This window comes from Cebus imitator, unplaced genomic scaffold (genome assembly GCF_001604975.1).
Source record: "Cebus imitator isolate Cc_AM_T3 unplaced genomic scaffold, Cebus_imitator-1.0 Scaffold48, whole genome shotgun sequence".
Lineage (NCBI taxonomy): Eukaryota > Metazoa > Chordata > Mammalia > Primates > Cebidae > Cebus > Cebus imitator.
Window position 1 is genome coordinate 8,950,399 of NW_016107363.1, and position 17,310 is coordinate 8,967,708.

Here is a 17,310-nt window from a genome sequence, read left to right on the forward strand (position 1 = left end):
AGGGGATCATCCCAAGTGAAGGCAAAGATAAAGTATGAGCTTGGGTCGAGGGGAATGGTGAAAAAGGCATCTTTGAGATCTAATACCGAGAAGCAAGCAGTGCTTGGAGGGATATGAGAGAGCAACGTGTAGGGGTTTGGAACAACTGGATGTATGGGCACAACCGCCGCATTGACAAGACGTAAGTCCTGGACTAGTCTATACTGCCCCGAAGGTTTGCGGACGGGAAGGATGGGGGTATTGCACGGGGAATTGATAGGGATTAGGAGGCCGTGGCTTTTAAGCCGTTCGATGATGGGCCGGAGTCCAAGGCGGTGAGCCTTGGAGATGGGGAATTGTGGACGACAGAGGGACATGGGGGAGGACTCTTTGAGGAGGATTTTAATGGGCCGGTGGTGAGCAGCCACCATGGGGCTGTCAACATTCCAGACTTGGGGATTTACCTCAGGGAGGAGGGCGACTAGATTTTCTGTGGAGGGTGTGTGTTCGGGGGTGTATGCCAGCAGAAGGAGGTTACATTGAGCGGTTGGGGAGAAGGTAATGTTGGCGTTTAATTTGGAGAGGATGTCTCATCCCAGCAAGGGCACTGGGCAGGTTGGAATCACCAGGAAGGAGTGAGTAAACGGCACAGAGCCATAGGAGCATGTAAGTGGTGGGGTTTGGCTGGGGGTGTTGGGGGTTCCGTCAATTCCCATAATAGAGACCTGGGAAGGGAAAGTTTTTCCAGAATATGTGGGGAGTACAGAGAAGGTAGCCCCCGTGTCGAGCAAGAAGGAGACACTTTTACCCGCTACCTTGAGCGTAACCCTGGGCTCGGCAAGGGTAACCGGAGTTGGGGAGCCAGGGCCCCACTAATCGTCCAACAGCCCCAGCAGTTCTGGGAGCGGAGAATTCTGGGTGTCTGGTTCCTGGACAGCACGACCAGGTTCCAGGCTTCCAGTGACAACCCCTTGTTGTCCAGTGTGCTGGCCTGGAAGGGCCGGAACCCTGGGTAAACTGGGGCAGTCCAACTTCCAGTGACCCATGAACTGGCAAACGGGACATGGCTTGGTGGGTGGACGAGGCTGGGGACAGGTTGAGGACCAGTGCCCCTCTTTTCCACATTTAAAGCACGCCCCAGGAGGAGGGCGAGAACTGCCTTTTGGCTTTTGGGTTCCTGCCGGCCTCAGAGCGGCAGCTAGCAAAGTGACATTTTGCTTCATTCGGGCTTGGCGGGCTGCCTCAGCTGTGTCCTCCCTGGCGTTAAAAACTTTAAAGGCCATTTTCACCAGGTCTTGTATGGGGGTTTCCGGACCCTCCTCTACCTCTACCTTCTTTAGTTTTTTCCTGATATCAGGGGCAGATTGGGAAATGAAATGGGAGGCTAGGACAGTGGCCCCATTCTGGGACGCAGGGTCTAGTCGAGTATAGCGAACTAGCGCTTCTTGCAAGCGACCAAGGAAAAGGGCGGGGTTTTCATCTGCCCTTTGAGTGATCTCCCTGAGTTTGTCATAATTGACGACTTTGTTAGAGACTATATCCATACCCCTAAGAACGTACTGGATCATGCGGTCCCGTTGGGGTGTGTCGGACCTGTGGCCAGTTTGGTAGTCCCACTGGGGGTCCACATTGGGAATAACTTCAGTACCCACAGGGATTTGATTGGGATTTATGGCATGGTCCCTGTCTGCTTGGTGCCTGGCTGCCGTGAGTATGCGCTCGTGTTCCTCGGCAGTGAGGGTGGAAGTGCAGATGACACGTATATCATGCCAAGTAAGGCTGTAAGCCTGGGTGAGGTACTGGAACTCTTTGATGTAAGTAGAGGGGTCAGCTGAAAAAGAGCCGAGCCTGCGCTCGATTTGTGACAGATCCTGGAGGGAGAAGGGGACATGCACTCTAACCAAACCTTCCGCCCCAGCCACCTCGCGGAGCGGTGCCAGGAGAGTGGGCTGGTGTGAGTGGGTATGGGCTGCCACTGGGGAAGTAAGAGGAGGTGGGGCCTCTAAGGCGGGAGGCGCAGAAGGAGCGGCCGCTGGGGAAACAAAGGGAGGTGGAGTCTCCAAGGCGGGAATCGCGGAGGGAGTGGCCACCGGAGAAGCAAGAGGAAGTGGGGCCTCTGAGGCAGGAAGCGCGGAGGGGGCGGCCGCTGGGGAAACAAAAGGAGGTGGAGTCTCTAAGGCGGGAAGCGCGGAGGGAGTGGCCACCGGAGAAGCAAGAGGAGGTGGGGCCTCTGAGGCAGGAAGCGCGGAGGGGGCGGCCACTGGGGAAACAAAGGGAGGTGGAGTCTCTAAGGCGGGAAGCGTGGGGGGAGTGGAGGAAGGGCTAACGACTGGTGGTAGCTGGCGGCTGGGGTTGGTGGGAGGAGACAGATGGTCAGGCAGATCCTCCTGCATTGAGTAAGGCGGGGGAAAAGTAATAGAAATAGTGGAGGAATTTTTGCGAGGAACTTGGGCTAAAAGAACCTGGTGTGTAGAGCAAGTGGAACAAAGGTCCGGGTGGGTACGGAGATCCCAAAAAGCCTGTACATAAGGCACCTCGCGGTTTTTGCCTGTACGGCGGCAGAAATTATCAAGGTCGCGAAGGACGTTGGAATCGAAAGTGCCAGTCGGGGGCCAATGTGACTGGTTATCGAGCCGATACTGGGGCCATGCCACTTGAGACAAGAAAATGAGTTTTTTGCGTCTCAGAGTTTGCGAGTATCCCAATTCGGAGAAATTGCGCAATAAACAAACCCAAGAGGGGAGTTAGGGGGTATTTTAGACTCCGTGTTCCCCATGGCGTGCGCAGCAGTAATTTCCCTGCCAACGGCTGAGTAAATGCAGGAAGAGGCGTCCCCCTTATGCTGCAAGTACCCAGAGATTTGGAGGAGGGAAGAGTCAGAGAGGGCGTCCCCTGTCTGGCGGTTCCCAAAAGGCTCCTGGAGCCTGGTTGGAGGACCCTGCTCGGGCCGGCCGGCTCTTGGCGAGAGGTCCGTGGACTTGGGGTTGGGAGGGACCACAGTGCACACCACGGGGAAGGAAAGGTAAGGAAAAAAGAACGAACTTACCTTAATCGGAGTGCAGAGAAGCCGGATTCAGAGAGGTCGCCAAGGGGAGGGGGCTGCGGCTGGGCCAGCAGCCCAAACCTCCCGGGTTTCGGCACCACTTGTGCGACCCCTGGTTGTGGGACCCCAACCCACGGAGGCAGGCACCCAGTAGACACGAGGCAGGACACGCGGTGGCCGGTACCGACTTTATTGGGATCTCCGGGCGACTCAGGCGGATAGGGATGAATCGCGCGCGCTTTCCTTGTTCCGTCGGTTTTATAGGGGCAGAGGGCCTGGGGCGGTGGGAGAGCAGAAGTGGCGGGTGATGATTGGTTAGGTGGTTGCTAGGCGGAAGGGGCTGGAGTTCCTTCAGTCGGGGGCATTGTGCCGAGTCACATAAGGAAGTTAAGCTCCTTCCATGTGGCTGGGGGATGGGGCCAGAGGGGCCTTCTACCAGACAGTTATATACAATATCTTTTGTAAATTCTTTAGAGACTTTTGCCTCTAATGTCCAAGTTTAGCTGGGGACCCACCAGCCTTCCCAGTCATGTGAAACTCTCTCTTTCATTGAGTCTTTACATGGACCCTAGTAATGATCCAAGAAGCAGTTGTTTCTCTCTCATCTTTATATGACTTTTTCTTAAAGCTTTTTACTAATTTAAAAATATTTTAAATGATATTTTAGTAGCTCTTCCAAGAATTTTGGTACCAAGATTGAAAGTGGCTTGACATAAGTTCTTTTATTTGGAAATCAGTAGATACTGATATAGGGATAGAGATATTTAACTCACAGGTATTCTTGAGGCTGTCTATTTTATTTATTTAATTTTATTTATTTATTTGTTTGTTTGTTTATTGAGATGGAGTCTTACTCTGTTACCAGGCTGGAGTGCAGTGACATGATCTTGGCTCACTGAAACCTCCACCTCCTGGGTTCAAGCAATTCACCTGCCTCAGCCTCCTGAGTAGCTGGTACTACAGGGGTGCACCACCATGCCCAGCTGGTTTTTATATTTTTAGTAGAGATGGAATTTCACCATGTTGGCCAGGATGGTCTTGATCTCTTGACCTCATGATCCACCTGCCTCGGCCCCCCAAAGTGCTGGGATTATAGGCGTGAGCCACTGTGCCCAGCCAAGGTTGTCTATTCATTTTAAATGGAAGTCTCATTAGCACTTGAAGTGTGATCTATTAACGTAGATACCAGGCCAGCTGCAAACTTGACTCTGGTCTTCATTCTAATAACATTACCTAACTTCAGCACCATATGAGGTCAACAGTGGCACAGTCTGGCTTCAGGCACGTTTTTTTCCTAGGCTTTCTGTGCTTCTAAATATCCCATGAGTCCTTTAACCATACTTACTTACTGGTTTGAAAAGACTATAAACTCATCTGATTTCACCCAATGTTGAAAAGTGGCCTTGGGTAATCCTCTTTTATTCAAGGAGCTAAAATAAGGAATATGTGTACATACCTATGACTAGCAGACTACGCTTTCTCTGTAAAGCTATCCAGGAGGCTTTTTTAAAGGAATATGTAGTATCTTGTCAATGAAAATCAAATAAACCTATTAACTCAGCTGAATTAGCCAGGTTTCTGGAATGCATATTATGAAATAATAATTATAATAAAAACACAAGTGAATAATATCTCCCCCCATGTTTATCATTTTGTAGTTTTCACTATTTTTAGGCTAATTAATTTGCCTGTAGACATAAGCTGCAGAACTGGATTTAAAATCTTGGTCTCACAACTAGTAATCCTGTACTCACTTATTAAAAAGGGACAGTAATAATAACCAAAATAAACCACAGCAGCTAACTGCTAGCTATTTGTGAATTTTTCAAAATCAGCATCAGGAAAGGAATTTTAACTCTGGTAAGAAACAGGCAATCAAAATATATTCATTTGTTTTGAGTGCTTCCAGGTGCTCATTACTCAGTTCATTAATTCCTTTTTAAAGATCTTAATAGCTCTGGTTGGATAGTTCAAGAAATGTCATGAAAAGATTTTTAACTGCTGTAAAATAATGGTAATACAGTATAAAAGTGAAAGAGGTTAACACAAAGCCTTTTTTTCTTTAGCTATTTAAAAGCTGCATATTTTAAATGCTTTACTGTAACAAAAGTAACAATTCATATTATCACAAATAGCAGCAGGTATATGGAGTAGTTACTTCCTTTTAAAATAGGATTTCTGCTCTACATTTTTAAAGTGGAGATTAGGGAATTTAAATATTCATTACTTAAGCTTAAAATGAAATTACTAGTTGACTGTACTCCTGAAGGCGTGTTAGCTCAGGATCCCTTTCAGATCATTTTAATTGTACTGAAAAAGTTTAAAAATGTGTTATAATGAGACACAGAGTGCATAGTAAATAAATGAAAACAAATGTTTTCTGAGAAATATTGGTGAACGGGAATAAGCCAGTACCTGATAATCTGTTGAATTGACGTATTTTTCTCAAGTTCTTCTGTATAGTTGAGTTTATTTCTTAAATAAGGAAATCTTAGATTTAAGAACAGGAAAGCAAAATTTTCTCCTTTATCCTCATGCTTAAATAATATGTTACATGCAAAAATATTATTTCTAAAATGATTATTTTGTCATATGGAATTTATTTTATTTATACTAATTTTTGAATTTTTTTCTACTAAATCATTGCAAAGACTGTCAAAACTTCTAACAGTAGTATTAGTATTAATTTTTCTAACCATGCATGATTCATTCAATCCCACAGTAGCTGTAGCTTGCTTGCCTTGTTTTTTCCCTGAAATTTTCAAAAAAGTATACAAAAATACAATGGATATCTGCTCCATATAGCAAGACAGCAGAACAACTTAAGTCCTTATAAATTGTTAACATTTGATTATGCCACCCATGGATTTTGGAGATACATACATATATGACTTATCTGAACTTTCTATGTTGAATGTGCACTGTTGTTAAATGACTTGTTTTTTCCCTGCCTGCTCTTTGAAGAAGTCAATTAGGAATAATGGGAAACAAGGGGTAGGCAAAACGTTGCAGTGCAGTGTTATTTCTATCTGTCTGGGAATATTTCAGCCAAAAGCCTATTTTGGGAAAAAAAAAAAGCTGTAACGCATTCTCACACACAAACCCACAAATACTTTGGCTGCAAATTATTCTGCAGTGTTGTTGCTGTGTTGTTGCCTGTGTCTTTTCTTGTGTGTGAAGCTGCCACTCACCCATGCATGTGTTTGCAGATTCTTGTCTGTGTACTTGTTCATGAATTAGCTCATCCTCCTCCTGGTTTAGGTTAAATTTATTCAAGGAAATGAGAATTTATGGGTATAACTGTTAGCTGGAAAGCCCTTTCTCACCTCCAATCCTCCTTTCAAACTACATTTCCTCCTGAAATTTCTCTGTGGGATGAAATGTTCAATTATTAGTCAATCAATCAATCTCTTATACATTATCTGGCTTTACATATGCCCTTGATAGTTCTTGGAAAGTAAACCAATATTGTGTTGTTTTGGTGTCTTTGTATTGGAAATGGAAGCATTTTGTGTGAATCACCTCTTTAACTGTGAGGAGTTGAATTGTCTTAGTTCTGCTTGCGTAATAACCGGGAATAAAGACATCACAGTCTCTAACCCCACTTTTTGGTGGAAAGAAAATCTAAAAGTAGCAACATTTAATGGAACAAAATATCAATAATCAAAGAAACTCCCCTGTGAAACTGTAATATTTTAAAATCAACATTGTTCTAAGGTAGCTGAAATGTGTGCTTTTTCTATTTTGCCTTTTCGCTGACAATATACCCATAAATCTCTGGTGGTGATTTTCTCTCCAAAGTTAATTTCTGGGCCATTGGTGACTGCACTATCTATTGTTCTAAATTGTTGTCTTAATTGCATTCTTTAAAAATGTAACGTTGAAGGCACATAATATTGAAGATGACTCCAGGATGAACCCTGAGTTCGCAGACCGAATAAAACAGCTCGATAAAGAGGCGTCTTACTACCGTGATGAGTGTGGCAAGGCCCAAGCGGAAGTGGACCGGTTGCTGGAGATCCTAAAGGAGGTGGAGAATGAGAAGAATGACAAGGACAAGAAGATTGCAGAACTGGAGAGGTAAATTTTGCAGTCATGTAAATTGTTGACAGTGAGAGAACACGGACTGCATGGGTGCCCATCTACCGTTGTGGTGGCTTTGGACTGTACGTTCATATTACAAGTTAGAAACAAGTTGTGAGTGAGGAACATGGCCTGTGAAAGATGACATTTCTGTGGAATGGTAAGAATGCAATTGGCTTATCCACTGAGGGATTATAAGCTTCTTAAGTGTTGAAGAAAATAGTGGTCAACTTTCTTGAGTGATGTCCATGATCTAGCATTTTTCCAGGGAATTGAGTAAGAAACTGGGGCTTTGACTACACAAAACCTCAGTTCTTTTCCATCACAGATAAATATTTGTGGTTTAGTTTTGTCTTGAGCAAACAACAATAACAACAACAAAAACCAAAGAATATAGTTGGGAATTCTTCATTCAAGACAGGGGAAGAAGGAAGGAGCTCATATCCTTTGCATGTCTCTTGGCACACCACAACAAATCCTTCCTGGAGGTTTATCTCTTAAGAGGACCTTTTTAAATACATATACTTGAATAGGTCCTACATGATAGCAAATTCTGTGTAAAAACCGAGAGTATTGTATCAGAATATTTAGTTTTTCAGATAAATCATATCTATATTATATTTATGTATAGTGTAGACTCTAAAACTAAGCTTACTGTCAATGGTTTTTCCTGTACTTCATGTAAGGAAAGAACTTTTTGAAAAAACTTACATAACTCCATAACCTCTGCAGATTTCTTATTGGTTCAGCAATAAGGCAGAATTTGTGTTTCCCAGATTTAGTCCATATGGTAGAAATCACCACATTTTGAATAAACCTATGAATATTGACCAGCTTTGAGACACTTGTGAGACCCTAAAGGACTTCAAGATGTACATAGAGTAGCTCTCTATCATCTTGTGGAAAGATCATGGGCTTCAGTGACAGAAAGACCTGGGTTCAAATTTCACCTCTACTTTTTGCCAGCTATGCAGGCTGGAGTGCAGTGGTGTGGACATGGCTCACTGCAGCCACAAACCTCTGGGCTCAGGTGATCCTTCTGCCTCAGTCCCTTGAGTAGCTGGGACTACGGGTGCACACTATCACACCTGGCTAATTTTAAAAAAATCTTTTGTAGAGATCGGGTCTCACTGTTTTGCCTAGTCTGGTCTCCAGTTCTTGGACTCGAGTGATCTTCCGTCCTTATCCTTTTATGGCCGTGAATCTTGTTAGAAGTCAGTGAATCACTAACAACTTATTCAAATGATGCTTTGCAAGCAATCGGTCCCCAGGTAAGGTGGGACACGTATATTATTAAGAACAGTCAAATGCTAAAACAAATAAATTTTTAAGGCCAGATGTGGTGGCTCATGTGGTGGCCCAGCATTTTGGGAGGCCAAGGTGGGAGGATGGCTTGAACCTAGGAGTTTGAGGCCAGCCTGGTCAACATAGGAAGACCTTGTATCTACAACTACAATAATTAGCCAGATGTGGTGGTGGGTGCCTGTGGTCCCAGCTACTCAGAAGGCTGAGACAGGAGGATCACTTGAGTCCAAGAGTTCAAGACTGCAGTAAACTATGAGCCCCTGCGCTCCAGCATGGGCCATAGATCAAGAACCCTGTCTCTAAGAAAATAAACAAACAAAAATCTCAACATTAATTGTCTCTGTATTAAACAAACAGTTTAATTTCCAATAAGATTTCAACATTTTCAAGTATAGTATTTGGTACATTCAAACTCTAAATTAATATTTCTCTTCATAATCTTAGCATTAGTTTGATGATAAATTGATTTTTATTCAATGTGACCAATTTTAGCAATAAAGTGAGGGATTTCTTTTTTTCTGAGGTAACTGTCCAAATTAGAATCCTGAAAGGGCTTTGTTTTAATTTTAAAATGTAGGAATGTTCTGCTAGTCTCCTGGTTCTTAAAAAGCAGGGGGCACTGTGATTTTATAGGTGGATCTACATGACTATTTTGGAACTATGTTTTAAGGCCAAAATTTTTCTTAAAAAACTGGCATGAAATCACAGGAAAGTTATGATCATGTCTCTTTCATTGATTAGGAAACTGAGATCTTAAAAGTTGAATGACCTTCCTGAGATTGGGCCTATGGTCAGAAAAATGCGAAACTGTAATGTGAGTTTCCTGATTCCTAGTCCACTACTCTGAGAGGCTGTGAACTATGTGGAGGATGCCCTAGAAAATAATACTGATAATTATATTAGTTTTATTTGTAATACCAGGGTATGTATAGTCTATGCTCACAGTATGCCAGTACTCTGCTAAGCACTTGATTTGCAATACTGCATACCTTTTAGTCTTACCCACAATACAGAAACTATCATTATTCTCATTTTACAGATGAGAAACTATGATTTATACAGATTAAGTAACTTCCTCCAGGTTTCAGAGCTCATAAGAATCAAGTGGGGATTTGAACCCAGGGCTGACAGATGAGCCATTGAGTACAATCCCTTCCCTAATGGGCCAGAAGAAAGAAGCTAGTACCACAGCACTAAGCAGTCATGCAGCCAATGGAGAGCCTTCCTGAGCAGGCATTGCTGCTGGGCCGCAAGAGATCTACCTCTGTGTTAGCATACAGGAGAGAAAGTGATGTGCTTCACATTTAGATGGGATTTTTCTATGCAAAATCAGCCCCCTCCCCTCCAGGACTGTAATTGAAAATCAGGACAAGCTACTACAAACGTTTACATATAAACAACTTAATGGTCTAATTGGACAAACAGATCTTAGCTGGACACTCTTGCCTTTAAATCATCAAGAATATTCAGATTTTTATTTCTTCAATGTGGAATGCATTAAATCAGCAGTGATTTTACAGGCATTTATCTTTATGTACTCTCTGCACATTTTCTTTATCTCTGCCTTTGCCTCTCCTTAAAGCTGATGCCTCCCAGGCACTGTAATTCATAAAACGTGTGGTGGGACTTGAGTCTGTCCCAGTTCTCTGCCTGCCTGTGTCTTGAGTCCAGCAGCAGAGCATTGTCTGGGAAACGTCTGAGCCCCAGCCCCAGCCCAGGCCCCTAAGGAAGTGGGGGTGGAGATTCAGAGGGGAAGTTTCTTGGGAAAAAGAGGGCTCAGGCTTGGCCTCCCTTTCTGAAGCATTATCTGCTGTACTACGTGTGTATTCTGACTAAAACATCTTCCTCCAGTTGCCAAGCAGCTTTTTTTTTTTTTTATTGGGCAATATTGCCATTTGCTGGATTAAACTACAAAATTAATACCTGACTATATTGGGAACTAAAGAGTTCTTAGCAATGTGACATGTATCTCCATCTTGGAGTCATGAAAAAATGTTTGCAATTAAATTTGTAATTTTGAAAACCAAAATATTGAACTTGAAATAAATTTGTGGTCTCTGGCTTTTAATGTGATCTACCAGAGTGAAAAGACCTCTTTTGCAAATGTTCTAAAATATTCCAGAACTTCAATTGTACGCCACAAAAGGTGCAGGGTTAGGAATAACTCAGACAGCCTTGACACTGGCCCTCTTCTGTCTCAGAAGACAGTATGTGTTTACTTTCTATTCTATTAATCTTTCCATTCCAGATAGCACATGGCTAGCATTTACACAATGCATTTACCTCTTAAATTCCATGTGAGTGATGTTTCTCATCAGCCATTATAGATTTTACTTTTTAAAGTGCATGTTGCTCTAGTGTGGTCCCACGTGCAGTTATGCCTGTAAACTCTTGCATGGCCCAGTGGGGAGCTTCTGCCTTGGACTACAGGGAGCTCAGGGGAGTTTGCAACCAGGTGGGTGGTGGGCCTTGAACGAGTCTCTGAGAGTTGGTTCAAATTTGACTGAAGTCTATTCCATCCCCAATGTCAGATGTTATGTATATTACACAACCTAGTGGCTAATTAAACCTTGCAGGCAGTGAAATATGTAGTGCTTCTGTGTCAGTGCCCATCAAGGTCTCTGAATTTTATTTAGAGTTTCAGAATTAATCCTTTGGTGACTTAGGGGAAAGAGAGAGGTTAATAGAATCTGTCAAATAAGACCTACTGCTACTATATTTCTCACATCCCACCCATGGGAAGGAATCAGTCGGGTGACTTTTCATGTAATTATCTTAAATATGTTAGGGATTTTGTTGGTATATATCTAGAGAATGGAGAATGCCCAAATTGAGACCTCAATCACATACCTCCCCAATGTGGAGAGGAGGCTGGATCCCTGGGGGTTCTACTCATAAGACATAACATAAGAATGGAAAACAGGCTTCCACTTAATTATCTGGCTGGAGAAATAATATTATCAGACATCTGGACACTGAGAAATCATTTTAGTTGCCTAAAAGAGTCTTATCTAAGTTTGAGAAAGAGAATGTTATTTTTTCTTCTGATTTGCTCAATAGTGTGCTAACATAATTTCCTTGATGCCTTTCAGAGCTCTGTTCAAAACATAAACTTAAGCTTTATTGTTATTTTTAAATTATGATAATATGTTTTAGAAGCTTCATGGTACATGGAAAAAACTTCATGCCAGTTTTATTTGTTTTGATATAAATGTTTCTTGCTGAGTAATTTTCACTTACATTTGTTAATGTATTTGAAAAAACTTCTTGAAAACAAGTGGCAGATGGTTATATGCCATTCCTAGCAACCTTTTGGGGAAGGTCATGGACATCACAGACACCTTTGAGAATCTGATGAAAACTAGGAGCCCCTGAAAGAGGCAACTACTCTGAGATGTGTGCTTGCTATTTCAGTTTAGGATTTCCTAAGGCTTGGCCACGGACCTTGATTTAATTACCTTTGATCCAGAAGGATTTGGAATGGCAGCTGCGGCCAGTGTTGCCAAAGTCCCCACAGTGATCGTGTCCTGACATAACTATCATTTTCAATCATTGTGCATTTATGATCACAAAATACTCTTCAGGGGGATTTCAGATACAAGGGATTATCAAATCAACACTTTTCCCATGTGGTTAATCTTAAATTTTCTCTTTCAGTTCTATCATGGTAGTCAACACTGTCTTCATTTGAAATGTTCTAGCTTAAGCTTTATCCTGAGGATTTATTTTATTTTGTTTTGTTTTTCCTTCCAATGTGAAATACCTAAAACTACTTTTTTTTAGAGTATGGAATGGTGGGGCCCCATTGAGCAGAAAGCTGGAAAAGTATTTGTTTATCCACTTTGTTTTTGCAAAGGGCATTTTACAGATCAACAAAATGAATGTCCACTATGTGCTCCTGTAGCAGCCTGGAAGATGAATATATTTTTTTGGTTTGTTTCATTTTATTTCATTTTTTTTGCTAGACAACAGAGACTATTGTTTTAATCAATGAGAAGGGCATGCTAGGTATTTTTATACAAACAAGCTAAAAAGTATTATAACTTGATAACTTGATATTTTCAGTGATGTAGTTGGAAATTCATTTTCCTGACTGAAAAAAAATTACTCTTAGCTTGAGAAGTTACTCTGTCCTTGTTGGGGAGGTTGACAGGTGGGTGGCACACCACCAAAAACCCTCCTCATGAGGTCTTTGATCATAGCTAGTTGCAGTGCTCTGTAAGCATCTAAAATGGAAATCTTTGAACCGAAAGCCAAATTGCTCAGCTCCTTTCAGTTTTCAGGGATGAAGGAAAAATATCTCATAGGATATAACCATCCAAATTACTGGTTCAAACTAAAATCGTTCTGGCATCAGCACTTACCCAGGTCTAATACCTTAGTAGTTTCCATTTCAATTTATTAAATAATAAAATTGTATATGCACACAGATAGGAACTTTCTCTATAAATATTCCTCCAGAGAAGGGCTGATGCTGTCATTGTGTTGTGGGAGCACATCTCTAGTTCACATCAGTGCTTTTTGTAATTATACATATCAGAGCAGATACTAGTTTCTTTAGTATGATATTTAACATAACAGCTTACAATGCATGCCCAGGGCTTTTGGGGGTAATATAAGATAAAAGTTTGCTTTGTTTGGTTATAAACCTGCTGATATGACATCTGTTGGCTATATGTTTAAAACTAATTCATTTCCTTCCTTTTATTCTCTTTTGCTATCCCTTTTCCTTTCTGCTTATCCTCCAAATTGCTGCTTTCACCCTTGCTCCAATCAGCTTGACTCTCAGGTCAGTAATTTTCAGTTTTTCTTCTAACTGCCTTTCCCTCCTAAGCTCAATTTATGGCTTGCACTTGTTTAACAAACACATTTCTGAAATGGTTTTCCTCTGGCCACTGCGTCCCCCCACCCCCCATTTCATTCCATGCCTCAGGAAGGTTTATTTTATGAGAAGACTGTATAGGTGGGAAGGGGCAAGGAGGAAGATGGCTATAAGTCACTGTTGGCTTATTTAATTCTATTTCTGGATTATAAAATCCATAAGAGAAATTATCATGATAACTCCCCAGAGCATTTCTCCTGAGCAGTTCGGAAAATTGACTGCATGATGATACAACATGGAGCTGTGGAGAGAACAAAATGCAGAAGGCTAAATTTAACCTAGGAGAACAAAAGATCTGCCCATGACACAGCAACTTAAAAGCTAAATTTAATAGTGCAAACTGTTCGGACTTTTTGCTTAATAAATCACTGTGTTTTGAAAGATTTATAATACTTTTTAAAAAGTCACTTTTGAAAATTATCTGTGTTACTAGCATATTGTACACACATGTTATTTCCTGACATTGTTTTGGTTTTAACTTTCTAACTTCATTTTTATTAGCCATAAGGCATACTTTAATTACCTTTATATACCATAACGCATAGCATATGGAACCAAATGTAAAACTTGATTCACTGATGACTGTGTGTACCTCAATATTAAGACATGAAATGGGCATTTTATCTGAAAATCCATCCCAGGTTTGATTCTTCCAATGTAGGAAGCCCAAGCCAGTAATTTCTTCTTCCTTAAGTCAAGGACAACTTCTCTTTCCAATAAAACATGGTAATATGTAGCGATTTCCTTATCATTCAATGAGTTTACTAAAGGATGCTCATTCGAGGATTTGAGGCAACCTAAACCTCAAAAAAAAAGCATCAAATCAATGTGGGTAGTCAGTATAGTTGCTCTATTGAGAGGCAAGCAATATTATTTTCTTCTCTGTACACAGGATCTGCAACCCTTTATTCTGCCCCATCACCCAAGCCACCAGACCAATGCATTTACTCCAGTACCAAGTTATTTCAAAACAAGGCATCCTGCTCATCTGCTAATTTTGTCCCATTGCTGACTTCCAATCCTGGTGGTTCATAGTCCTTGAATATTTCTCTGCCACTCTCACATACCACAATGGGTATCCCCCTAGAACTGACTGAATTTCCTCACACTGCAGGAAAGCCTCATTCTCAAAAGTTCCCAGAGATCTGATCAGAAATTAAAAGCATGGACCCCAGAGAACTGTTCTAATTCCCAAATCTAATGACTCTTAATTCACTTTCTGGAGCAGAACAAATCTGGTACGCCAACAGGCAGAAACACAGCCATGATAATGGGTGGTAGGGTAGGGTGGGATGGGGGAGGCTTGGACACATACATCCAAACCTTTTCTACAAGTTTTTCATCCACTCATTTAATGAAGCTTCAAGTTTTTCTCCTTGCCTGCCTTTATCCCCTCCCTTTTGCCTTCCCTTTGCTGCCCTAACCTGCACCTCTTAATATTAAAGCACTTGAGATATAGGGATCCCTTTTGCTCTCACACCTCAAGCGTCCTATCAGGGCCTTTAGTTTTTTATCTACACTCTGCTGTGGATATATATATATATACACACACACACACACACACACACACACACACACACACACACACATACATACACTACACTCTAGGAACTTCACTATGTGGTTGTTTTGTTTTTTTTGTGTGTGTTGTTGTTGTTTTTTTTTTTTTCCTATTTTATGGTGAATGGACATGAACTCTGACTTTCAGAAGATATGATACAGGGAAAATGAACATGAACTCTGACTCTCAGAAGATAGGACTGGGAGGGGTTATGGGTGTCCAGTGGTTCCCTGGACAAGGGGCAGGGTGTGTTGATAGCGTGTGGCAAAGTGTGCATGCCAAATCTAGTTGGATGAACTATAGGAGTTATATCAAGGTTCATATCATTTAACCTATTGCCTCAAATGAACATGGCAGAGAAAATGTGCAATCATTGTGGATAATCATCTCCGGTTATATTTTTAGTGTAGGAAGAATTGGGCAGCTCTGACCTCTTGGAAACAAGTCTTCAGAGTCCTGGAATCTTTCTTGAACTTTAACAGGTTTCCAGAATTAACTGTGCTTTTCTCCCAACTACTTCCAGGTTTACCAGTTAAAATAAAATGAAATATAATAATTGAATTGAATGCAGGAAGTCTTGACCATGTACTTTCTTTATATGGCATACAGTTGAGATACATATGTGTGTATGCATATATATGTGTGTATGTGTGTGTATGTATATATCATATATTTTAGAAAAATTGTGTCTGGTCTTTCTTACCATAGTTTATGGTTTGCCCTGCACATTCCCACCTCCCAGTCTGAAGTTCGGAAGCTGCAATAATTCTTGAGACTTTTCTTTGTGCTGTGGACTCCATGGGAAGTTCTCCCTTCAACTGCTTTTTAGATGACTTCATTTCCTCTTCAAATTCTATGTAGACGCTCATGCTTAAATTCAGGTGGACAGATATTAAGTGTTGGGTTTGGTAAAAATACAAGTGTCATATTCCAAATCTTTCAGATCTCCACTCCAGTAAACTCCAGTTCTGTCAAGAATGTCTTTATACACAAACCAGTGGGAAGCTGGAGAGGTTTATCAGGATCTCTGTATTGTACTCAGGGGGAGGGTTTACATGAAACTTGTGCATTTCTAGTAACTATTTGTGAGATTAGCGTGTGACTTATGACAGATGAGGCTATCTCCAAAAATGTATGCAGCAACTGACTAAAAAAAAACAAAAAGTATAGAAAATTAACCGAGTAAAACCAGAAGACGCAGGCTTCTCCCCAGCTCTCTCAGTCTTCAGCTCGCTTTGGATTCCAGGTCAGCTGATTCCTTATCTGGGCCTCAGTGTGCCCTCTTGGAGAGGAGGGAGCCATCTTTGGAGCAAGTCTTCTGGGATCCTTCCTGCACATGGGCATCACATGTTTGACGAAGGGGCTGTCAGTGAGGGACCGCGTACACTGGCCTGCAAGCAGGCTCAAGTTGATGGCTGGTGCCTGGCAGCAGGCGTGAGCTCATTATTATAGAATCACTTCAAACACTTCTACGAAAATAAACTCTTTGTGATGTTTCCCCAAAGCTGAACATTGTGCTTTCAATCCCTCATTCTTCTAGCAAAAGATGAAGTCACTCCTCACAGACTTCAGAGGCCTCTTGCCCAAAGAAATAATGAAAAACACCTTTCCCAGAGCATCCTTTTAGTGTTCTGCCATTTGTTATTTGCTAGGGTCAGTTTTTTTGCCCCGTTTCCTCCACAAATACATAGTGAGCGCCTACTGTATACTAGGCTAGGCACTATGTGCTGACCTAGCATTTCCAAAGAATATCTGATGAAAAACTGACCAAACCGTTTAAGAAATGCTGTATGTTACATTTTTCTTTTTTATATTCATGACATAAGTTAGTAATAATAATAATAGAAACAACAGGAGCAGAAGCAGCAACAGTAATACATGTGGTGTTAATTAAGTGCCAACACTAAATTAATCACTTTTTTTTAGTGTTCTTTTTAGTGTTCACTTCTCATAACAACTAAGATTGGGACTATCATTTTTTTCCATATTAGGTAAGATGAAATGTGTTCATCAAAGTTGAACATTTTGCTAAATTTATACAGCTAGTAAGAAAAGGCATTTTTTTTATGCCCCCAAATCAATCCATTTTGTTATACAAATGGGATCTTCTGCCACTTCTGCTCCAGTTGCATAGTAAAAGCACTGAGAAGGTCTGCAGTAAAAAAAAAACCAGTGCAGTTCTGTTCAATCCTCAATTTTCTGAATATGGTTTTCATTGAATATATTCCATGAAGCACTTTGGGGAAAAACTGTCCTGCTAGCTGTGCAGCCAGCCTCTCCTTTAATTCTGAGATTTATAACCCCTTTCCACGCCTCTGGTTCTTCCTATACAAATCCTGCCCCTCCAAAGCCAGAGCAGGAGTTACCTCTTCCACCAAGCCTTCCCTGAGCCCACTGACTATGTGTGCTCTGTGCAGTGTGCTGTGCCATACATGGGGGGCAGCAGTCATGTTCTTG

The 17,310-nt window shown here is 41.7% G+C and overlaps 1 protein-coding gene across 1 annotated transcript in view; it reads left to right on the top strand.

Moving 5' to 3' along the window:
* ERC2 (ELKS/RAB6-interacting/CAST family member 2) overlaps window positions 1-13,199 on the top strand; it is a gene marked incomplete at its 3' end in the record, with an annotated part of 493,154 nt that extends 479,955 nt beyond the window's left edge. Inside the window, exons 13-15 of the mRNA XM_037738120.1 lie at window positions 5,987-6,016; window positions 6,909-7,102; window positions 13,188-13,199. Coding sequence (XP_037594048.1) covers window positions 5,987-6,016; window positions 6,909-7,102; window positions 13,188-13,199 — 236 coding nt within the window. The remainder of the gene's footprint in view (window positions 1-5,986; window positions 6,017-6,908; window positions 7,103-13,187) is intronic.
* Between the last annotated feature and the right edge of the window lie 4,111 nt (window positions 13,200-17,310).